Consider the following 26010-nt stretch of genomic DNA (forward strand, 5'->3'; position numbering starts at 1 on the left):
CCAGGCAGCATCCTGGTAAACCTCCTCTGAACCCTCTCCAAAGCATCCACATCTTTCCTATAATAGGGTACCCAGAACTGGACGCAGTATTCCAAGTGCAGTCTAACCAAAGTTTTATAGAGCTGCAACAAGATCTCACGACTCTTAAACTCAATCCCCCTGTTAATGAAAGCCAAAACACCATATGCTTTCTTAACAACACTGTCCACTTGGGTGGCCATTTTAAGGGATCTATGTATCTGCACACCAAGATCCCTCTGTTCCTCCACGCTGCCAAGAATCCTATCCTTAATCCTGTACTCAGCTTTCAAATTCGACCTTCCAAAATGCATCACCTCGCATTTATCCAGGTTGAACTCCATCTGCCACCTCTCAGCCCATCTCTGCATCCTGTCAATGTCCCGCTGCAGCCTACAACAGCCCTCTACACTGTCAACGACACCTCCGACCTTTGTGTCGTCTGCAAACTTGCTGACCCATCCTTCAATCCCCTCATCCAAGTCATTAATAAAAATTATAAACAGTAGAGGCCCAAGGACAGAGCCCTGTGGAACCCCACTCACCACTGACTTCCAGGCAGAATATTTTCCTTCTACTACCACTCGCTGTCTTCTGTTGGCCAGCCAATTCTGTATCCAAGCAGCTAAGTTCCCCTGTATCCCATTCCTCCTGACCTTCTGAATGAGCCTACCATGGGGAACCTTATCAAATGCCTTACTGAAGTCCATATACACCACATCCACAGCTCGACCCTCATCAACTTTTCTAGTCACATCCTCAAAAAACTCGATAAGGTTTGTAAGGCATGACCTACCCCTCACAAAGCCGTGTTGACTGTATTTGATCAAGCCATGCTCTTCCAGATGGTCAAAAATCTTATCCCTCAGAATCCTTTCTAACACCTTGCAGACGACAGACGTGAGACTTACCGGTCTATAATTGCCGGGGATTTCCCTATTTCCTTTCTTGAAGAGAGGAATTACATTTGCCTCTCTCCAGTCCTCAGGTACGACTCCAGTGGAGAGCGAGGATGCAAAGATCTTCGCAAGTGGCGAAGCAATTGCATTTCTCGCTTCCCAAAGCAGCCGAGGACAAATCTGGTCCGGGCCTGGCGACTTGTCAATCTTAATGTTTGACAAAATTTTCAGCACATCAGCTTCCTCTATCTCTATCCATTCCAGCATGCACACCTGCTCTTCAAAGGTTTCATTCACTACAAAGTTCGTTTCTTTCGTAAAGACAGAAGCAAAAAACTCATTTAGGGCTTCCCCTACCTCCTCAGGCTCCACACACAAGTTCCCTATGCTATCCCTGATCGGCCCTACTCTTTCTTTGATCATTCTCTTATTCCTCACGTAAGTGTAAAATGCCTTTGTGTTTTCCCGGATTCCTTCTGCCAAGCCTTTCTCGTGCCCCCTCCTGGCTCTCCTCAGACCATTTTTGAGCTCCTTCCTTGCCTGCATGTAATCCTCCCTAGCTGAACTTGACCCTAACTTCCTCCACCTTTTATATTGTTATATTGTTTGCCATTAAAGATGCCCCAAATTCATTGAGTCAGTTTACTCCATTTGAGTTGATATTTGCCCAAGAATTAAGAGGGCCTTTAGAATTAATTAAGGGAAAGTTGATAGGTCCGCAGTCAAAGATCCCTCAGTTGGACTGCATCTGCGGTGAGAAAAATTGAACAGAGTAGGTGAATGAGCTAGACAACATTTGAAGGTGGGTCAGCATCTAATGAAGCAAGAAGTAGATAAGGCATCCAAACTTATGATGTTCGCCCGTGGGGTCAAGTATTGGTGCTGTTACCAGTGGTAGGAGATCAAAGCAAGATAAAAGCTGATAAAACTGCACATGCTGTAAATCAGGAACAAAAACAGAAGTTTCTGGAAAAGCTCAGTGGGTCTGGCAGTATCTGTGAAGAAAAACATCAGAGTTAATGTTTCGAGTCCAGTGACCTGTCTCAGGAACAGAGAACTGAATTGAAACACTTTTTTGCAGCAATATGAGGACACATATGGGAATAAAATTGGGAGGTCGAATATTATAGAGCATGAGATCGAAGTAGGGAATGATGTTCTGATAAAACAACACCCCTACGGGCTGAATCCTCTTGAGACCGCACAGGTACAGAAGGAAGTGGAGGTGATGCTCCAAGAAGACCAAGTCAAAGCTAGTGGAGTTTGCAGTTGGTTCCCAAACCTGGTGGTACTCAATGGTTCTGTGTGCACTTGGCAGAGCTCTTTGAAAGACTACAAGGAGGTAAAACTGGTTATAAACTTAGCAAAAACTGAATTTGCAAAGGCAGAAGTGACATTCTTGAGACACAACATCGGAGATGGAAGGATGACCCAGAAGAACATGAAGACGAAAGAATTTCCAAGAAAGAAAGAGGTGCTTCAATTTTTGGGACTGCATGGTTCTACTGAAAGTTTGTGCCAAACTTTAGCAGTGTGGCGGTACCACTGAAGGATTTACTCCAGAAGAACATGAAATTTTGGTGGACAGAAGAATACTAAGAGGCGTTTGAGAATTTAAAAGCTTGTTAACAAGCAGCAGTTTTAGCCACACCAAATTTCTTGAAACCGTTTAAAGTCACTATCGATGCCAGTGACACAAGAGTTGGAGCTTTGTTGATGCAGGAGGATGACGGCAGAATTGAAAGGCCAATTGGCTATTTTTCAAAAAAACTCAATATCGACTGGAGAAAATACTCCATTACGGAGAAAGAATTATTGAGTTTGGTACCGACTTATAACATTTTGATGTTTATGTTCCAAACAATTTTTGGAGATGGTTGTGCGTACAGAACACAAGCCTCTCACCTTTTCGCAAAGATTTAAGGACAATAAAATGAGACTATTTTGTTGGAGTTTTATGTTGCAGGATCAGAATTTACAGATCATACATGTTGCAGATCTAACAAACATTATTGCAGATGTGTTATTGCAGGTTTAAAAGAAAGTGTAGCTGAGACAGAACGAGTACAGACCATTATTAGTATGAAAAGTATAAGTTTAGAATAGCGACCTACATACTTCAGGATAATGTGTTAAGAATTTAGAAAAAAAAACTGAAGCCATTTGTTCATAATAATGGTTCATTTGTTTCTTAAGAGGGGAGGTGTTACAAAGTTGTGTAGTCTACTCATGAATTGAAAAAACAGTCTGTGGTCCCTCGAAGAGGTTGTGCTTTGTCTGTGCTTGGAAATTTTGAGGCATTGTACAGAAAGTGCCTGAATTGAAACATTTTGTATCGAACAGCCAAGCCGTATTTTTACCAAGATTGTAAGTCTTTTCAAATTTAGGCAATTAATTTAAACCAAGCCCTTCGATCCTAAACACTTATCAAATTTAAATCTAATGGTGTTGACCACCGAGAACCAAGCAGATTGTACGTATTGTAAATGTATTGTGAGGCCAATAGATCCAGTATCTATCAGCCTTGCCTGTTGTTCCCACCTTGCTACATCAGTTTAAAAATAATGTAAGCATACAAGAAAAGGAACTAATGCCCTAGCCATTGCCAGCATTATGACCATGGAATCTCACTTCTGTCTTATGTTCTTAGTCTCCCTATCAGGGAATTTGCACTGTCGGGCATTGTTCTAGCAGTGGGCAATTGATTCCTGTTTTCAAGGCTGAGCCGCACTGGTGGCCGTTCCAATCTCCAGGAAATCAACTAACCTGCATTCCAATTCCCTCATGGGTTTGTTCTCAGGAGCAGTTATCTGCTTATAGGGATTTTGCTGATTAGATGTTCACTTGAAGCTCGGACAATCCTTTGCTGAAGATTTAAATATGGCCAATATCTTACACAATTACAGTAGCAGTCAATGTGACCTTTTGGGGTCCATATTTCTCCCCTTCTATCTACTGCCAGTGATTTCTTTGGCAGAGGCTGTTCGGTTGGCAGGCACTTAATTCTTGCCCGAGTATCTCTGATGCCCAATGGGTCTTAGCCACTACGTCCATCTGCCGCTCAGTGGCATAAAAGGTTACATCTAGAACTAACTTAACGGCAGGATGGAGCTAATCTAAAAATACATCTTTAAATTTCACGTCATCATCTTCCATAATTGCATTGGTGGTAAATTTGGGTTGTATAAGGTAAAAGTTGTTCTATATAAATACTCTCAGAGCATCGCCAAACTTAATGTGCATCATTCCTGCCACTGCGTTAAACTTCAGGTACAGAGCCAGGGGGGAAACAATCATGCATGCAAAAGTCTTGAAACATATTGCAACTGTGTGAAAAGCACATCATTGTCATTTGCCTTCTTGCCAACAGGACGTATTGCAATGAGCATGTGTCTCTGATCTACAGTACTCAATCCCAGTGAGCCCTTCAGGTATCACTTCACTTCCACTTAATTTTTGTAGTATCATTCCTCCCTGTTCAGTAGATCTCAATCTCAATTTAACACCTCTGCAGCTCTGGATGTAAGAAAGTATGCTTTCAACTCCCTATTTAACAAATGACCCTGTGGATGGGTGTGCAAAGACAACAGCGATTGAGATGAGGTTGTATACATGCTTGCTGAGCTGATGGATTTGGTTGCAAATATTTCATCACCCTGCTAGGTAACATCGTCAGTGTGCCTCTGATGAAGTGTCAATGTTTGTCCCGTTTATATGCCTCAGTTTGCTGGGGTGGTTGGTATTACTTCTAGTTCTGTTTCCCAGTGGTTTGTACGCAGGGTTGAATTCAATGTGTTTGTTGATGGAGTTCTGGTCGGAATACCAGGCCTCCAGGAATTCCCCGGTGAGTCCGCTTGGCTTGTGCAATTATCGATGTGTTGTCCCAGTCGAATTCATATCCCTCGTTGTCTGTGTGTGCTGAGACCAGTGAGAATTGGTTGAGTTGCTTGGTGGTTAGTCGGTGTTCACGTATCCGTATTGTCAGTTTTCTTCCCGTTTGGCCTGTGCAATATTTCTCACATTCCTTGCATGGTATTTTGTATATTACACCGGTTTTGCTGGTTTTGGGTATGTGATCCTTTACATTTGTCAGTAGCTGGTGTAGGGCGGTTGTCAGTTTGTGGGCTACTATGATACCTAGGGATCTGAGTAGTCTTGTGTTCATCTCTGAAATGTCCTTGATGTACGGTAGGGTGATTAATGAGTCCAGTTGGGTTGTGCCTTCTTGTTGTGGTCTGTCTCGGAGGTAACAGCGGATCATGCTTTTTGGGTAACCATTTCTTTTGAAGACTCCATATAAGTGCCTCTGTTCTGCTTTGTATAGTTCGAGGTTGCTGCAATGTGTTATGGCTCATTTAAATAGTGCCCTGATGCAGCTCCGTTTGTGGGCATTAGGGTGGTTGCAAGTGTAATTGAGTATCTGGTCTGTTTGCGTGGTCTTTCTATATATGATAACCTGGCGTTCCCCATTGTTTTTACATTCTACCACTATGTCCAGAAAGGGTAGTTCGTTATTGTTGCTTTCTTCTTCTGTGAATTTTATCTGGGTAAGAATGTTGTTTATGTGTCAGTGGGTTTCTTCTAGTTCTGCGTATTTAATAGTCATGAAGGTGACATCTACATATCGGAGCCACAGTTTGGGTTGTATAGTGGGGAGCGCTGTTCATTCTAACGCTTGCATTTCTACTTCTGCAATCAGTCCTGACACTGGGGACCCCATTGGTGTTCCGTTGAGTTGTTTGTATATGCTGTCATTTAAGGTGAAGTGAGTTGTGAGGCATAGATCTAGAAGTTTCATAGTGGTGTCCTTATTGATGTTAATGTCCTGGGTTGTCTGCCAACTTGATTTGCCCAGTAGTGTGACAACTGTCTCTTTGGCTATGTCAATATTCATGGATATAAATAATGCTGTTAAGTCAAAGGATAGAATCGTCTCATCCTCTTCTATCCTAGTTGTCCTTGATGATGTTGAGGAATTCTTGGGATGAGTGGATGGAGTGTGTAGTATTGTCCACTAAGTATTTCAATTCCCTTTGCAATTATTTGGCAAGCCTATATGTTTGTCTCTCTACCAGGCAGACCATGTGTCTGAAGAGTCTCCCGGTTTTTGCATCTTGGGGAGTCATAGAATCAGGGTGTGTTACATCCTTCTGGCTTCATTTTTTAGTAGTCTGTCTTGCTGATATCTACTGAGTTGTGTAATTTCTTCAGTGTCATTGTAATCTGGTTTCTAATCGGAGGTGTCGGGTCCATCTTCATCTGTTGGTAGATACCTGTATCTGCTAGTGGTGCATTAGCTTTTTTGATGTGTTGGCCTCTATTGAGGATTATTGTATTACATCCTTTGTCTGCTGGTAAGATTACACTGTTTCTGTCTTTCTTGAGTCTTTCCAGGGCTTTGCTGTTCTGTGTTGAAATGCGTTCCACTTTCCATTTTTGCTCAGTGTTGTGATTATTGCGTGTCTGATGGTCTGTTGTATTGCTTCCATGAATCCGGTGTTCTTTAGTGTTGATTCCAGCGCAGCCAGGAAGTCAGTCATTTTAGTATTTCTGTAGTTATAATTCAGTCTGCAGTCTACATATTAGGACGGTCTCCTCAGTGCCTGTGAGTGGTCGGTCTGGGATGTTTTTAATTCATGAATCTGTGTTGTCCATGTCATTGATGTGGGTGATTTTGGACAATTTTTCTTGAAGGCTATTCTCTTCCTTGTTCTGGTCTTCTGTTGTTGTATGCTGATGGTTAGTTCCAGTGTGGATGGCCATTCTGTTCGTTTGTGTTTAAGTACAGAGCCTGTTGGCGTACAATTTCCCGCTCATATTTGTGGAGGCAGTTGTGGGCATCATTGATTATAACTCTTATCAAACTGCACCCATTTTATTCAGGTTTCCTCTGTGCTTGTGGATTGTTGTCAGTGGTTTTTCCTTTAACTTCAGTAGTACCTGCTTTCTGAGGCAATCATGCAGCAAGTATAGTTGTTCATGGGTCGAGCTCAGTCAGATGGCATATGTTTCCCATCTGCAGGCCAGTTTGAGGGTGTTGCAACCATAGGTGTTTAAAATTTGAGAAGATTTGTAGTTTGGGTTGTGGATGAGGTTGTAGATATGCTCCTCAAGTCGGTGGATTTGCAACAAATGGGATAGAACACTGACACTTCACCAGAGGCATACTGACGATATTACCTGACAAAGTGACAAAACCCCCCGACACAACGAGCATGTCTACAACCTCATCCACAACCCGTGAAAACTTTCAGCAATTGACATGTTAGTTGTTGTCCTAGGGAAGAATTATCAGCTGGGCAGCTGCTACTGCTACCATGTCAAAGGGCAACATTACTTTTTGACCAAAATTTGTCCTGTCTACACACCAGATCTCAAATTTGTCCTGTAAATGAATTACTATGTTATATTATACTTATATTAAATGTATCTATTTGTGAATTATATTTATGCATTCACAGCTAAGTTCAACATTTAAAGTTCTTTTTATCATTTCTCTAACTATCTTTTAATCATATCGTACTCTCTTTGTAATTTGCTCAAGTGTACCCACCATATCAATCTCACAATTGTGTTTGTGCTGAAGAATTTTTGTTTAATTCTGTCAGTGCCAAAAGACAGAATATTTGAAGATATGATAGGCTCTTCCAAGCTGTACGTTTGACATGCAACACAGTTATCTTCTACAGAACAAACTCCAGTTCGCTACATAAGATTTGCAATGAAATATACTTTCACAGTTGTGCATAATATGCATGGTCTATACCAGAGACAGATGTAGAAAATCTGTGTTGCATTACTTTCCATCTACTGTGTTCTTGTGTGTCAGTCTATGGAAGTCCAAGAGGAAACATTGAAGTGAATTTAGTTTGCTTGCCTAAATACATGCAGCTCTTTATGGAATGTCAATATTTTAATGATGAGATACTTAAAAGGATATGTAATTGTTTTTTTTGAGCTGCTGTCTGAACTTATTCTGGGTGATGACATAAATACACGTGTTGGTACAAGTACTGAGAAGTTGAAGCATATTGGCAATGGATTCCAGGAAATAAAAGGGGTCTGTGACAGAGTAAAAATATGCTTTAACCTGATAAATGTAAAATTCAAGCTGGGTAGCCCATAACATTATAAAGCTGCCAGATATACTGAAGAGTAATATGATGGACTTCCTTCTCACCTCAATTTCTGGATCCTTGTGATTCTCCCCATTGAAATGGCCCCGGAATCCCCTGTGGACTTTACTTGCTGTTAAAATACGTCTCACAGTCAGAAGATTGAGCAGCAAAATTAGGAAGATCAGTAGACAAATGGTTAAAATTGTATAAAAGATTACAAAACTAGCCCATGCGGTCGAAGTAATGAAGCTCACTCTTGAAATACAATGCCAGGGAATATTATCAATTGTGTACAGAGGTTCATATCTGAAGTACGAGGCAACAGATGCTAAACAACTCAAAGCAATCACTGTTCCTATTACAACAACTGCTGTTTTCTCTGCACAATACTTAGCTTTCAATTTTTCACAGCATATCGCCACAAATCGATTGAAGGTGAAAGCAACTGTGAGCTAGACAGGAATCTCAGTTGATGTGAAAACAAGTGTGTAAATAAAACAACACAATAGCGTAATGAAAAGAATTAAATCCAGGAAGTACATCCCACCAATTTTGTACAATAGGGGTTCAGCGATAACAACCAGGAGATCGGCAGCTGCCATTCCAAGCAGGTAGTGAGAAATACATTTGGAGAGGCCACAATTTCCTTAGGACAGAATAATAATCACCACTACGTTAACTAGAAGGGAGGGAAAAAAGGAAAGCAAACAAAAAAAATGTCATCCAGAGGATTTAGAAAGTCCAGAACATTTATAATGTTTTGGGTACATTAAACATTTGAAACTGATTTTTTCTAAATGGTAAACACTTTTAGATAGTTATATTAAATATAATTATCATCAGTTACATAGCAAAACAGTAAATTATGTGCAGTATTCAGATAATTCACTGAAACGTCTGAGGGAAATTTAATTACTCTACTCACAGAAATAGCTAAGAAATGGTTAAATCTTTGTAATATTTAACATTTCCATGAATCATTGTAATAATGGAAATTATTGAAAGGATGTGGCAGCATTCCTCTCAGGATGGATCTTACAATGATACAAAGTTTTTTTTAAAAGTTCAATTTACAGCTTTAGGAGATACAATAAATGATCATTAAGACATCTTATATCTGAATTGATGACAAAAGAAACCACATAATTTCAATTGACACATTCAAGAGTGAGGTGAAGTAGACTCAGGAACAAAGACAAAGTTGCTGGAAAAGCTCAGCAGGTCTGGCAGCATCTGTGAAGGAAAAAAAGAGTTAATGTTTCGGGTCCAGTGACCCTTCCTCAGAACTGGCAGACTCAAGATGTTTAAGTTCACAGGACAGTCCAGTGCAGGGATGTTATCCTCAGTGAAGCAGAATGGAAAATTTGGAAGAGGAAGTACTGAATTTCACTCACTGCTGAGCATGTGAAGATAGTTTACATTGTGAGGTAACATTTCTTAGCAGTAATAGTTTATCAATTCATTACATACATTTTAACTGGACCATTTCCCTTAGGGAGTGGATGATGATATTTCCTTACAACACAAAGAAGATAAACCATCTCAATATTCGGCAGTGAAGCAACAATTTTTGAATCAAACTTTGCAAACTGGTTAGCTTCTCTCATTAAAGGTATTACAGCGCCTGATGATTTGGTGTATTTTCTAAGCTAACACCTCATCTTAATTCCGCAATACAAGGAATGGAGAAAATAATCTAGGAAAATGATCAGAGTTGGACACAAAAGAATTCTAATTTCCACAAAATTCTGTTATTTCAAGACAACGATAACAATAAAGTTTTGACATCTCACCACCACAGTGTAGAACAGAACATCCAGCAATGGAAATATCATATGGAATAATAGAAATACAATATAGCAGTAGCACACTTAACTCCAATTTACAGCAGTAATAGCTGAGGTAAGAGCTTAGCAGTAACTCCAAACACTGCAAGAATTGGATAGTAAATATGTTCTATGTGAGTCATTACTGGATGCACGTATCCCATTTCTGTGCTCAGAAGTGATTTCCATTTGTCTGGAAATGGCAGCTTCTGAAAATGATCTCTGCTGAGACCTGCCATTTATATGATGAGTAAGTCTCCACTGGGACAGTTTCCACCTGAGCATTACTATCAGGTACAATGCACGAATTTGAACAAATAAATTACATCAGCAGTATTGAATTCATTGAAAATGAAATTTTGGACAACAAAAATGCGCCTCAAAGTCCAGAACTATGTGTAAAACAGAAAACAAGGCTCCAAGCTACCTTTCCTTTCAATTTCTTTCGCTTATTCATTTGTGCCATGTGTTTCATTGAATGAGATGAATTTCTGCACAAACCACACTGAATGCAAGGCCACCAACAGATTAGTTTTATTCTATTCATGGAACTTTGCAGTTACAATGCACATTTTTAAAGGGCATAGATAAACCTTACTTTTAGATGAGTGCCAGAAATGGTTTTAGCTGTTTGTATAACACAGAATTCAACATAATAATGAGGAACAGGAATGAACTACTTACAGTTTAAACCTGTTCTGCCATTCAAAATGACCATAGTTTATCTTCTAAGTAACACTCAATCTATCGACAATGCAACTCTCATCTCTAGGAGTGCTGTGTTGTCTGAAAGCAGTATCCAGTGTGGTTACCCAGTACTCTTCTAATGTGGGACAGACAAGGACAGGGAGTCAGAGTCGGAATTTCTTAAACAAACTTTTCTTTATTTTAATTCTTTAGGAAACGAAAGGCTGACAGAACCCCTGAAGAATTGGAAAGATTCCAGGAAAGAACACAAGCAAGGACTTAGCAGGGTGTAACTGGGCCATGAAATGTCTTTGCCCATCAATATTTAGGAACAAAAGAGTAGCTAGGGAAAGGGTAGATCCACTCAAAGACAAAAGGGGTAATTTGAGTTGAACTGGAAGAAATGGGTAAGGTCCATCGATAACAACAGTATCCACTTGCTCCCTGCCCCACCAAACTTATTTCCACCTATCTCAACTCCATTTTCTCCCCCTTGGTCCAGCAACTCCCCACCTACATCCGTGACACCACCCACACCCTCCATCTCCTCCAAAACTTCTGACTCCCCAGTCCGGAACATTTCATCTTTACCATGGACATCCAGTCCCTATACAAGTGCATTCCCCATGCAGATGGCCGAAAGGCCCTCCGCTTCTTACTGTCGCGCAGGCCTGACCAGTCCCCCTCCACTGTCACCCTCATCTGTTTAGCTGAACATGTCCTCATCCATACCAACTTCTCTTTCAATTCCTCCCACTTCATACAGACAAAGGGGGTGGCCATAGGTACCCACATGGGCCCAAAGCTATGCCTGCCTCTTTGTAGGTTACGTGGAACAATCCCTCTCCCGTAGCTACACTGGCCCTAGACCCCACCTCTTCCTTCATTATATTGATGACTGTATTGGCGCCGCCTCGTGCTCCCACAAGGAGCTCGAACAGTTCATCTACTTCACCAACATCTTCCACCCCAACGTTAATTTCACCTGGACCATCTCTGATACCTCCCTCTCCATCCTGGACCTCTCTGTTTCTATCTCTAGCAACGACCTGGAAACTGATATCCATTTCAAGCCTACCAACTCCCACAGCTAACAAGAATACACCTCCTCCCACCCACCTTCCTACAAAAATGCCATCCCCTATTCCCAATTCCTTCACCTCCACCGGATCTGCTCCCACAATGACACACTCCACTCCCGTACCTCCAAGATGTCCTCATTTTTTAAGGACCAGAACATCCACCCACCTCAGTGGTACAGAGCACCCTCAACCGTGTCTCCCGCATTTCCCACAACTCTTTCATCACACCCCCTCCCCACAATAACAACTAGAATCCCCCTCATACTCACATACTACCCCACCAAACTTCAGATCCAACACATCATCCTTCATCACTTCTGTCATCTGCAATCTGACATCATTGGAACTATAAGCAATACTCCAAGTGCGGCCACACCACAGTTTTGTACAGCTGCAACATGACCTCATGGCTCCAAAACTCAATCCCTCTACCATTAAGACCTAACACACCATATGCCTTCCTAACAACCCTATCAACCCGGGTGCAACTTTCAGGGATCTATGCACATGGACACTGAGATCTCTCTGCTCATCTACACTACCAAAAATCTTACCATTAGCCCAGTACCTGTATTCCTGTTACTCCTTCCAAAGTGAATCACCTCACACTTTTCTGCATGAAACTCTCAGCCCCGCTCTGCAGCTTATCTATGTCCCTCTATAACCTGCAAAATCCTTCTGCACTATCCACAACTCCACCGACTTTAGTGTCATCTGCAAATTTACTAACCAATCCTTCTATGCCCTCATCCAGATCATTTATAAAAATGACAAACAGCAGTGGGTCCAAAACAGATCCTTGCAGTACACCACTGGTAACTGAATTCCAGGATGAACATTTCCCATCAACTACTACCGTCTTCTTACAGCTAGCCAATTTCTGATCCAAACCACTAAATCACCCTCAATCCCATACCTCCATATTTTCTGCAATAGCCTACAGTGGGAAACCTTATCAAACACTTTACTGAAATCCATATACATCACATCAACTACTTTACCCTCATCCACCTGTTTGGTCACCCTCTCAAAGAACTCAGTAAGTTTTGTGAGGCACAACCTACCATTCGCAAAACTGTTGACTATCCCTAATCAAATTATTCCTTTCTGGGTGACAATATATCCTATGTCTTATAATCCTTTCCAACACTTTATCCACAACCGAATTAAGGCTCACTGGCCTATAACTACCAGGGTTGTCCCTCCTCTCCTTTTTGAACAAGGGGACAACATTTGCTGTCCTCTTGTCTTCTGGCACTATTTCCATAGACAATGACGACATAAAAATCAAAACCAAAGGCTCTGCAAACTCCTTCCTAGCTTCCCAGAGAATCCTAGGATAAATCTCATCCAGCCCGGGGGGCTTATCTATTTTCACACTTTCCAGAATTGCTAACTCCTCCTCCTTATGAACCTCAATCCCATCTAGTCTAATAGCCTGTATCTCAGTATTCTCCTCAACAACATTGTCTTTTATTCCTGTGTGAATGCTGATGAAAAATATTCATTTAGTGCCTCTCCTATCTCTTTGGACTCCATGCACAACTTCCTGCACAACTACTGTTCTTGACTGGTTCTAATCTTACTCTAGTCATTCTTTTATTCCTGACATACCTATAGAAGTTTTAGGACTTTCCTTGATTCTACCTGCCAAAGACTTCTTATCAAAGACTTCAAAGACGTACTTATCAAGGACACACAGTAGCTGTTCCTTGAACAAGCTCCACATTTCAATTCTGCCCAGCCCCTGCAGTTTCCTTCTCCATCCCCTGCATCCTAAATCTTGCCTAATCGCCTCATAATTGCCTTTCCCCCAGCAATAACTGCTGCCCTGCAGTATATATATCCCTTTCCATCACGAAAGTAAACGTAACTGAATTGTGGTCACTATCACCGAAGTGCTCACCTACCTCCAATTCTAACACCTGGCCTGGTTCATTACCCAGTACCAAATCCAATGTAGCCTCGCCTCTTGTTGGCCTATCTACATACTGTGTCAGGAAACCCTCCTGCACACATTGGACAAAAACTGGCCCATCTAAAATAAAGAGTATCTAAAGTACTCGAACTATAGCGTCTCCAGTCAATATTTGGAAAGCTAAAGCCCCCAAGACAACTACCCTGTTACTTTCGCTCCTATCCAGAATCATCTTTGCAATCCTTTCCACTACATCTCTGGAACTTTTTGGAGGTCTATAGAAAACTCCCAACAGGGTGACCTCTCCTTTCCTGTTTCTAACCTCAGCCCATACTACCTCAGTAGATGAGTCCTCATCAAACGTCCTTTCTGCTACCATAATACTGTCCTTGACTGACAATGCCATACCTCCCCCTCTTTCACCACCTTCTCTGATCTTACTGAAACATCTAAACCCCAGAATCTGCAACAACCATTCCTGTCCCCGCTCTATTTATGTCTCTGAAATGGCCACCACATTAAAGACCCAGGTACCAATCCATGCTGCAAGTTCACCCACCTTATTCCGTATGCTCCTGGCATTGAAGTAGACACACTTCAAACCACCTTCCTGTCTGCCAGTATACTCCTGCGACCTTGAAACCTTATTCATGACCTCACTATTCTCAATCTCCTGTACACTAGAGCTCCAATTCAGGTTGGCAACCCCCTGCTAATTAGTTTAAACTCTCCCAAAGAGATTTAGCAAATCTCCCCCTCAGGATATTGGTACCCCTCTGGTTCAGGTGTCGACCATCCCTTTTGTAGACGTCCCACCTACCCCAGAATGAGCCCCAATTATCCAGGTATCTGAATCCCTCCCTCCTGCATCATACCTGCAGTCACGTGTTCAACTGCTCTCTCCCTATTCCTCGCCTCGCTAGCACGTGGCACGGATAACAAACCAGAGATAACAGCTCTGTTTGATTTAGCTCTAAGCTTCCACCATAGCTCCTTCAATTTCTGCCTTTCATCCCCATCCCCTTTCCTCCCTATGTCATTGGTACCTATGTGGATCACAACTTGGGGCTGCTCCCCCTCTCCCGTAAGGATCCCGAAAACACTACTCTGAGACATTACGGACCCTGGCACCTGGGAGGTAACACACCAACCATGAGACTTTCCACATCAAATAGATGTTCACCTACATCTGCCAATGTGGTATACTGCATCCACTGTTCTAGATATGGCCTCCTCTACATTGGGGAAACCAAGCGAAGACTTGGGGGCCACTTTGTGGAACACCTGTGCTTGGTTTGCAACAAACAACTGCACCTCCCTGTCGTGAACCATTTCAACTCCCCTGCCCACTCCTTAGATTACATGTCCATCCTGAGCCTCCTGCAGTGCCACAATGATGCCACCCAAAGGTTGCAGGAATAGCACCTCATATTTCGCTTGGGAACTCTGCAGCCCAATGGGATCAATGTGGACTTCACAAGCTTCAAAATCTCCCCACCCCTAACAGCATCCCAAAACCAACCCAGCTTGTCTCCACCTCCCTAACCTGTCGTTCCTCCCACCTATCCCCTCCTCTCACCTCAACTCCCACCCCCATCTCCTACCTACTAGCCTCATCCCACCGCCTTGACCTGTCCGTTGTCCCTGGACTGACTTATCCCTTCCCTAACTCCCCACCACTCACCATTACTGGATCCATTCCTGCCTCTGAGTCTCCTCTCCACCTCTTCTCCTTTATCCATCTCCTGTCCACCTCCCCCTCTCTCCCTGTTTATTTCAGAATCCCCTTCCCCTCCCCCATTTCTGAAGAAGGGTGGAGGCCTGAAACATCAGCTTTCCTGCTCCTCTGACGCTGCTTGGCCCGCTGTCTTCATCCATTTCTATCTCAGGATAAGATGGATGGTGAGTTTTGGGAGGGATGTATGATATTCTCGGGAATGTCAATGTAAAAATGATATTGGGTCTTTTGAAAACCATCAATGCACAGAATTTCATCTGGCCAAGTCTCCAGCCTATCTACACTCTGCTGTATCCTCTGGCATGGATGGGGCCTAATGGGAAGAATACTGAGGGAGGCTGGTGAGGAAATTGTTGGGACCTGTCTTGTCTGAAAACTTTTAATTCTCTTTCGTCACAGGAGAGACCCTGGAGGACTGGAGAAAAGCCCATTTTTCTTCTTTGTTTAAGAATGGAAACGGGGATAATCCAGGAAGTTACAGACTGGTGGGGCTTACATCAGAGGTAGGGAATTTATTCAAAAGATTCTTAGTATAGGATTTACTCCCATTAGATAAATATGGACTTATTAGCGATAGGCAGCAAGGCTTTATGTCAGGAAAGGTCATGTCTCACAAACTTGAAGATTTTGAGGAAGTGACAATGATGTTTGAGGGCATGTGATAGACATTGTCAACATGGTCTTCAGCAAGGTCGTTGACAAGGTCTGGCATTGGCAGGCTGATGTAAAAGGCAAAGTCACATGGAATCACAGTTTAGTTGGCAAGATGGATATAAAACTGGCTTAGTGACAGTTAAAACAGAGAGTAGCGGTGGAACAGAAACAAAGTTGCTGAAAAAGCTCAGCAGGTCTGGCAGCATCTGTGGAGGAAAAAACAGAGTTAACGTTTCAGGTCCAGCGACTGTTCCTCAGAACTGAGGAGCAGTGTAAGGTTATTTTAGTGACTTGAAATCTGTGACCAGTGATGTTTTGCAGGGAACAGCACTGGCACCATTGTTATTTGCAAGGTAGATAAATGATTTGAAAGAGAATGTAGGTGAGTCTAGTAACTTAGTAATTACCTGATGAGTAAGTTTGTGGATGACACAAAGATTGGGGGAGATGTGGACAGTGGCAAAGACTGCCAGAGTTTACCGCACAATTTAGACAGGCTGGAGACTTGGCCAGGTGAAATTTAGGAAGTAAATAGCAGAACCCTTAGTAGCATTAGCATACAGAGTGATCAAGGCTTACAAGTCCACAATTCCCTGAAAGTGGCAACACTAGTGGATAAGATGATCAAGAAGGCATATGGCATACTTACTTTTATCATTCGGGGCATAGAGTATTAAAATTAACAAGTCATGTTGCAGCTGTATAGAAATGTAGTTAGGTCCTATTTGAAATATTGCAAACAGTTCTGGTCGCTAAACTACCAAAAAGATGTGGAGGCTTTGCAAAGGATACAAAGATGGTTTATGAGGATGTTGCCTGGTTTGGAAGATATTATCTATGTGGAGAAACTGGAAAAATGTTGTAGGATGAGGGGTGACCTGATAGAAGCTCATAGAATTCTGAGAGACATGGGTAGAGTGGAAAGTCAATATCTTTTGCCAAGGGTAGAAGTGTCAATTACTAGGAAACATAGGTTCAAGGTAAAACAGGTTACACTTAAAGGAAAAGTGAGGGGAATTTTTTTTTACAGAGGGTGGTAAGAGACTGGAATGAACTGCTATTCCAGGAGGTGGTAGATATGGATACAATAACAATGTTTAAGATGCACTCTGACAGATATATTGAATACGCAGGGAACAGAGGAGGAAATATGTTCTGAGTACTGGATTTCGGAAATGAAATCAGAAATTGGAAAAATATCTGCAGAGAGAATGCAGAGTTAATGTTTCAAGTCCAGTAGCTGGGAAAAGGTTGGCATATATGCTAGAGAAGGGGTGAGGATGGGGGGAAGGAGTAAATGATAGATGGTGATGGAGCCCAGAGAAAGAAGGAAAACAGTTGGGCATTGGTGTGCGGGTGAAGGTCAGTCTGGGAGATTGTACAGCTGCGAATGAAGACCATTCGTAACTGACAATGTGTTGTTTGTGGTAGCAGCCTATGCGATGATAAGGCCTGGTGTGTGGGGGTTGGGTTAAGGACCAGGGAGGAGGTACACAGGCCCTAAAATTATTGAAGTTGGTATTGAGTCCGGAAGGTTGCAGGGCTCCCAAGATGGTAACGTAAAATAAGGATGGTGCTGAGGTGCAGTGCCAACCACTAAGTTACTGGGCTGTTCCTAACATGATTTACTGTCCTGACTTGGAAAAATATTGGTCACTGTTTTGTCCTGGGCAATGAGGGACAGGGATTTCTGTTTCATAATGCTCTGGTTTCTGTACAAAATAGGGAAATATTAGGAAAAGCAGAGAATAAGGACATTCACTTTCTCCTTAAATCAATCATGGGATATGCACCTTCCTGGCTGGGCAAGCTTTTATTGACTATTTGCCTTCAGGCAGAGGTGCTGAACATCTTTCATGAACCAATGCAGTACATTTGTTGTAGATGGACCCAAGATGCCAGTAGGTAGGGAATAGTAAGATTTTGACTCAACATCACTAAAGGATAATATATTTTCATGTCAGAATGTTCAGTGGATTGGAACAGATCATGGAGATTCTGGTGTTCCAAAATATCTATTGCTTTCTTCATTTTCACATTAAAAAATAGCTGATCTCAAATGATAGCCACCCTAAATGAAAGCTACAAGCCAATCCCTAGAGCAGCAGGGCATTGTGAGGCATGGCAATTTGACCAGTCTAGCCTTTGGAGATAACTGCAGCATCATTGAATGTCTGTGTCAGATAATTCCAGATATAATTCCGGTTGCCGAATGTAAAAGTAGATAAAAGCGAATGTGTGATGTCCCACTTTAACTGGAATACCAGTTAGCAGAAAGCATTCATGATGTCAAAGACATTTGATGTTGCTTGGAATATTTAACTATTGGTTATCATGAAGTAAACTCCAAGAATCCAGCTTGGATCCTGTTGTGTGAGAAGCCCTGAGTCTATGGGCACAAATGTAAGCTCTTTCTAAAGACTTTTTCCTCCCTGACATCAGAATTGCTTTCTGTGGTGACACAGCCAAAGGAACATTAGACTTTTACATTCGGCCACCAGAATTATACCTGAAATTATCTGCTGTCGACATTCAACGATGCTCCAGTTATCTTCCTTAAGTCTTTGCCTTCAGCCCTGAGAGAATTTTTCACTGCAATAACTGGGTGACTTATTCCTGACAAAGGAGACTACAGGAAACACTTGACATTCATCCTGGATCAGATTCGTCTTGAAGTTAACACTCAGAATGCTTAGCTTCTCCAATCTTGTGTTCTTTTTGTTTTGCAGATTTTGACTGTGATTGAGTGGTTCAGCCCAGAACTCCATAGATTTGAAATCATTCACAAGTTGTCCCTTCCTATATGCAAGACTGTTCTTTGGTTATCTCTAGACTCAGTTATTAATCAGCAGAGCTTTATTCAAAGTTTTGCTAAGTTAATAAAGGCACGAATCAAACATTTAAAACGTTCCAGCATTCAGCCATAATGAACATAATACCAGATTGAAGCTGTAACAATGAATGAAATGAGTCAGTCAGACCAGCAGCTTAATTATGCCCACCAACATGTATATGGGCTGATAGAGACAACTATAACTGCTAATAGCTTGTCAGGGACAGACAGGAGCACTGCACGAAATTGATCTTTGAGCTAGTCAATGATCTCTCTTAAAGATTTCTAGCAGAACTCATCTTCTATCCAGGAATAATGCCTGCTTACTGAATGCTTCAACACTTGCTCCCCCCCAAAACAGGGCTTGAACACAATTGTATGCATTCTCTACGACCAACTGCCATCCTAGAGAAACAGTTCTGTAATTCCTGCAGTATACATTATCTCTGAGATTATCAGGACAACTTTCCATTTATATTGACATCAAAATCTAAGGGGAAAATATTGAATGAGTTATCCCATAATAATTCACTGGGGAAAGAAATGAAAGCAATTCTGATATGATTATATTCGAAAGGACTTGGGGAATTTAGTCAGTTTAATAAGGAGAATGCATTTAGACTTTTTGGTTATTCCTATTCAATTGTAGTAAGAAAGGTTCATGATTCAAGATGAATACACAGACAGTACCCAGCTAAAATGGTGTTGTAGACAACACACTGCCCTGCAGCAGTGCATATGCAAATGAACAGCTTGTAACCTCCAACATCTTTTGTCCTAGAATACACCTCCTCCCACCCACACTCCTGCAAAAATTCCATCCCCTATTCCCAATTCCTCCGCCTCCGCCGCATCTGCTCCCACGATAAGACATTCCACTCCCGCACATCCCAGATGTCCAAGTTCTTTAAGGACTGCAACTTTCCCCCCACAGTGATCGAGAACGCCCTTGACCGCGTCTCCCGTATTTCCCACAACACATCCCTCACACCCCGCCCCCGCCACAACCGCCCCAAGAGGATCCCCCTCGTTCTCACACACCACCCTACCAACCTCCGGATACAACGCACTATCCTCCGACACTTCCGCCATTTACAATCCGACCCCACCACCCAAGACATTTTTCCATCCCCTCCCCTGTCAGCTTTCCGGAGAGACCACTCTCTCCGTGACTCCCTTGTTCGCTCCACACTGCCCTCCAACCCCACCACACCCGGCACCTTCCCCTGCAACCGCAGGAAATGCTACACCTGTCCCCACACCTCCTCCCTCACCCCCATCCCAGGCCCCAAGATGACATTCCACATTAAGCAGAGGTTCACCTGCACATCTGCCAATGTGGTATACTGCATCCACTGTACCCGGTGCGGCTTCCTCGACATTGGGGAAACCAAGCGGAGGCTTGGGGACCGCTTTGCAGAACACCTCCGCTCAGTTCGCAACAAACAACTGCACCTCCCAGTCGCAAACCATTCCCACTCCCCCTCCCATTCTCTAGATGACATGTCCATCATGGGCATCCTGCAGAGCCACAATGATGCCACCCGAAGGTTGCAGGAACAGCAACTCATATTCCGCCTGGGAACCCTGCAGCCATATGGTATCAATGTGGACTTCACCAGTTTCAAAATCTCCCCTTCCCCTACTGCATCCCTAAACCAGCCCAGTTCGTCCCCTCCCCCCACTGCACCACACAACCAGCCCAGCTCTTCCCCCCCACCCACTGCATCCCAAAACCAGTCCAACCTGTCTCTGCCTCCCTAACCGGTTCTTTCTCTCACCCATCCCTTCCTCCCACCCCAAGCCGCACCCTCATCTACCTACTAACCTCATCCCACCTCCTTGACCTGTCCGTCTTTCCTGGACCAACCTATCCCCTCCCTACCTCCCCACCTACACTCTCTCCACCTATCTTCTTTACTCTCCATCTTCGGTCCGCCTCCCCCTCTCTCCCTATTTATTCCAGTTCCCTCTCCCCATCCCCCTCTCTGATGAAGGGTCTAGGCCCGAAACGTCAGCTTTTGTGCTCCTGAGATGCTGCTTGGCCTGCTGTGTTCATCCAGCCTCACATTTTATTATCTTGGAATTCTCCAGCATCTGCAGTTCCCATTATCTCTGATCCTTTGTCTTTCAACAGCTTGGAGGCCTATTGACCCCTGTTCAACTCTGAAATCAATAACATACGGTAATAACAAAAACAGAAATTGATGAAGAAACTTGGCAGTTTCAGAAATGTTTTTGAAAGGTTATAAAATGTGAGGCTGGATGAGCACAGCAGGCCAGGCAGCATCTCAGGAGCACAAAAGCTGACGTTTCGGGCCTAGACCCTTCATCAGAGAGGGGGATAGGGAGAGGGAACTGGAATAAATAGGGAGAGAGGGGGAGGCGGACCGAAGATGGAGAATAAAGAAGATAGGTGGAGAGAGTATAGGTTGGGAGGTAGGGAGGGGATAGGTCGGTCCAGGGAAGACGGACAGGTCAAGGAGGTGGGATGAGGTTAGTAGGTAGATGGGGGTGCAGCGTGGGGTGGGAGGAAGGGATGGGTGAGAGAAAGAACCGGTTAGGGAGGAAGAGACAGGTTGGACTGGTTTTGGGATGCAGTGGGTGGGGGGGAAGAGCTGGGCTGGTTGTGTGGTGCAGTGGGGGGAGGGGACGAACTGGGCTGGTTTAGGGATGCAGTAGGGGAAGGGGAGATATTGAAACTGGTGAAGTCCACATTGATACCATATGGCTGCAGGGTTCCCAAGCGGAATATGAGTTGCTGTTCCTGCAACCTTCGGGTGGCATCATTGTGGCAGTGCAGGAGGCCCATGATGGACATGTCATCTAGAGAATGGGAGGGGGAGTGGAAATGGTTTGCGACTGGGAGGTGCAGTTGTTTGTTGCGAACTGAGCGGAGGTGTTCTGCAAAGCGGTCCCCAAGCCTCCGCTTGGTTTCCCCAATGTAGAGGAAGCCGCACCGGGTACAGTGGATGCAGTATACCACATTGGCAGATGTGCAGGTGAACCTCTGCTTAATGTGGAATGTCATCTTGGGGCCTGGGATAGGGGTGAGGGAGGAGGTGTGGGGGCAAGTGTCCATCATGGGCCTCCTGCACTGCCACAATGATGCCACCCGAAGGTTGCAGGAACAGCAACTCATATTCCGCCTGGGAACCCTGCAGCCATATGGTATCAATGTGGACTTCACCAGTTTCAAAATCTCCCCTTCCCCTACTGCATCCCTAAACCAGCCCAGTTTGTCCCCTCCCCCCACTGCACCACACAACCAGCCCAGCTCTTCCCCCCAACCCACTGCATCCCAAAACCAGTCCAACCTGTCTCTGCCTCCCTAACCGGTTCTTCCTCTCACCCATCCCTTCCTCCCACCCCAAGCCGCATCCCCAGCTACCTACTAACCTCATCCCACCTCCTTGACCTGTCCGTCTTCCCTGGACTGACCTATCCCCTCCCTACCTCCCCACCTATACTCTCTCCACCTATCTTCTTTACGCTCCATCTTCGGTCCGCCTCCCCCTCTCTCCCTATTTATTCCAGTTCCCTCTCCCCATCCCCCTCTCTGATGAAGGGTCTAGGCCCGAAACGTCAGCTTTTGTGCTCCTGAGATGCTGCTTGGCCTGCTGTGTTCATCCAGCCTCACATTTTATTATCTTGGAATTCTCCAGCATCTGCAGTTCCCATTATCTCTTATCTTTGAAAGGTTATCATTGTCTTCTCTCCACTGCTGCTCTCACATTTGCTGAGTTTCTCCATCAACTTCTGTTTTTGCTTCATATTTCCAACATTTCCAGTTTTTTTTGCTTGTTTTAGCAGTTAAACATCTTCTCCATTACAATGTTATAGAATATCTTGGGATTCTCTCCAATGTTTTGCCCCATCTTTTCTCTCCTAATGGCTTTCTTGATTCCCCCTACCCCTGCACTTTCAATATGCCACTGGGGTCTCCATAGATGCCCTGTGTTTGTTCCTATTAAAAGATATTATTTTCCATCTTTTCCAACCGTGTCTGTATTTCTATACATCCAGAGTTCTCTATGCTTGCTGCTTCAACATTATATCCTAAAGAGAACATCTTGGGTCTGTGGTCTTTCCAATTTCATTTTGAATGCCCCTCCTGCCTCCCCTGTTCTTCTCTAGCTTTACCCAAATGGAGCTGTTTTCAGGCTAGTTTGACAACACCCTCTCTTATTTCGATAGCATCCTCTCTTATTTCGATAGAATCCATTATCCCCAATTCAAAACCATTTGTTTCTGACCAAATGTTCCTTTTGCACAACAAATTTCACTTGTTGGGCTTTGTGGTCACTATCACTGAAGTACTCTCTCACTGTCACCTCGTAAGCCTGGGGAAGAGAGTACAGCTTGAGGACAGAAAAAGAGTGGATAGAGATGGACTCCTTGAGTTAAACCAATGGGTGATGGTTGGACAGTTTGAGGGCCACTGAGTGCCTGGAGAGAGGTGGAGCCTGCGAGTTAAAACTGTATGGGTTGAGGGGAATAGTACATCTTTACAGCAAGAAACAGCATGGAAAGAGGCAGACCCAGCAGGATAAAACTACACAGGGAGTGCATATTAGACATGAAAAGGAGCACAGAGGTAGGAATGCCCGGCAAGTTAAATCAATTGGTGAAGGTAATGCATTCTTCAAGCAAGAACATGCAAGGAGATGTGGCCTCGATAGGTGGGGAAGGGAGAACTGATTCTTGGTGAGAAAACAGCATGCAGTCAGCTGGATCCAGTGAGTTAAAACAATGGATTATGGGAGTGTAGCTTCAGAGTGAGAAACAGTACAGCAGAAGGCAGACTCAGCCAGTTAAAATAGTGGGGAAATGGAATACAGCTTCAGCCCCATAAACAGAAAATTGTCTGTGGTTTCCTACAACGAGAAATCATGAAGGTATTAGAGATTATTTCTTGAATCAATACGTCAGACAACCTATCAGGCTACCTAGTTGGCTATTCTGGATTTGGGATTGTGTAAATGGAATTATTTAAGTTTTTCACAGTAAATGATCCTCTCGAGAAGAGCAATCAAAAAATGTTAGAATTCTGTTTGAAGGTGAGAAATTAGAGTCCCATAAGAACATTTTGGAGTTAAACAAGTCCCATAAGAACATTTTGGAGTTAAACAAGCTTAATTACATAAGTATGGGGATAGATTTTGGCTCTAGTGGGCTCGGCTGGAAGGCTAAAAGGTTGGACCTTATCATAAACAGTGGTAGATATTTAAGAAGGCATTGAGTTTTTCCCAACTAAAACAGATTCCAGAAATGAAGAAAGATTAAACAAAGGGAGAAAAATATCGTGGACAAAAATGACGTTAACAATAAAATATACAGAAAAACTCAGTCGTTCCATTTTACAAAGCCCAGGAGATTGGGCTAATATATTCTGTTCTTTGAATTCAATTTGTCAAATTCATTTACGTTTATTGAGTTGTGTGGGTGAAGAGATGTGATAGCCAGTAGACAACTCTTTGTTCCTGGGAAGTGATTTGAGTCTTCAACATTAAGCAATTTTTGCTCTCGTCTCTTTCCATGGCTCTGATAGGACCCAAAGAGAAACCGAATTGGACAGTGGAGAGATGTAGAGCCCAGGCAGGGGATTGTGGATCTGGCCTTTGACCTGATGAGTGAACCGCTCCTGGGGACATACGAGATCGAAGGAATACAGAGCCAGGGGAGGAAATTCCTCCATCATTTCAGTGTGGAAGAGTACGGTACGATATGTGACCCAGACAGAACGTCGCTCTTGAACAGCATAGCCTCCACTCCCCTTTCTATTCATCAGCAGTCTGCTGCTAAGGGTCAGAAATTAGGTCAGAGTTGACATACGCCAACTGACTAAAGGGCAAAAACAGAGTCAAAGATGTCACATTTAAGGCCAGCCTAAACACCATAAGATTTAGGAGCAGGATTAGGCTATTCAGCCTGTCATGGCTGTTCGGCCATTCAATGAGCTCCCAGCGGATCTGATCATTCTCAATTCCACATTGTTGCCCTTTTCCAATGATTCCCTAACCAGTTTAAAAATCTTTCTCACTCAGCCTTGAATATACATCATGACCCAGCCTCTCCAGCTCTCTGCGTTAAAAAATTCCACAGGTTCACCACTCTCAGAGAAAAACAATCTCATTCCTGCCTTAAAAGGGTGATCCCTTATTCTGAGAAGATGCCCTTTGGTCCTAGACTGTCCCACAAGGAATAATGACTTCTTTGCATCTACCTTGTTAAGCCCCCAAAGAATCTTAACAGATCTGGGTTCTCCCTACAGATGCTGCCAGACCTGCTGAGTTCCGCTAGCAATTTCCAATTTTGCTCCCGATTTTCGGCATCTCATCTTGGTTTAGTTATCCCCTAAAAATCTTGTATGTGTTAATAAAGCTGCCTTTCATTCTTCTATATTCCAATGAGTAGAGGCTCAATATTTTCAACCTCTCTTCATAAGCACCCGCCCCCCCCCAGCACCCCCCTCCAAAATCTGGGATTACCCAGGTAAACCTTCCCTGGACTGCCTCCAATTCTGGTATATCTTTCCTCAAGGAAAACATTCAACTTCACCAGCTTCAAAATCTCCCCTTTCCCCCACCGCATCCCAAAACCAGCCCAGTTCGTCCCCTCCCCCCACTGCACCACACAACCAGCCCAGCTCTTCCCCTCCACCCACTGCATCCCAAAACCAGTCCAACCTGTCTCTGCCTCCCTAACCGGTTCTTCCTCTCACCCATCCCTTCCTCCCACCCCAAGCCGCACCTCCATCTCCTACCTATTAACCTCATCCCACCTCCTTGACCTGTCCATCTTCCCTGGACTGACCTATCCCCTCCCTACCTCCCCACCTACACTCTCCTCTCCACCTATCTTCTTTTCTCTCCATCTTCGGTTCTCTCTCCCTATTTATTCCAGAACCCTCACCCCATCCTCCTCTCTGATGAAGGGTCTAGGCCCGAAACGTCAGCCTTTGTGCTCCTGAGATGCTGCTGGGCCTGCTGTGTTCATCCAGCCTCACATTTTATTATCTAACATTCTCAGTATTCCAGCTATGGTCTGAGAAGTGTCTTTTGTAGCTACTGAATAACCTTCAAATTTTATACCCCATTCACTCTGAAATAAAGTCAACATTTCATTGGCCTTCCTGGTTACACTAACTCTTTTTTGTACATGGTAAAGAGCAATAGGAAGAAAGAGAAGAAACAGGGGGCTTAGGAAGCCCAGAGATCGACAAAGAAAACAGAGA

At 43.5% G+C, this 26010-nt stretch overlaps 1 protein-coding gene across 1 annotated transcript in view; it reads left to right on the plus strand.

Moving 5' to 3' along the window:
* Positions 1 to 14397: 14397 nt before the first annotated feature.
* The window catches only part of LOC125448494 (alpha-2-macroglobulin-like), a 170493-nt gene continuing 158880 nt past the window's right edge, over positions 14398 to 26010 (plus strand). Inside the window, exons 1-3 of the mRNA XM_059638137.1 lie at positions 14398 to 15450; positions 15686 to 15789; positions 24325 to 24493. Coding sequence (XP_059494120.1) covers positions 15444 to 15450; positions 15686 to 15789; positions 24325 to 24493 — 280 coding nt within the window. The 5' untranslated portion in view covers positions 14398 to 15443. The remainder of the gene's footprint in view (positions 15451 to 15685; positions 15790 to 24324; positions 24494 to 26010) is intronic.

Source organism: Stegostoma tigrinum, chromosome 29, assembly GCF_030684315.1.
Source record: "Stegostoma tigrinum isolate sSteTig4 chromosome 29, sSteTig4.hap1, whole genome shotgun sequence".
NCBI lineage: Eukaryota > Metazoa > Chordata > Chondrichthyes > Orectolobiformes > Stegostomatidae > Stegostoma > Stegostoma tigrinum.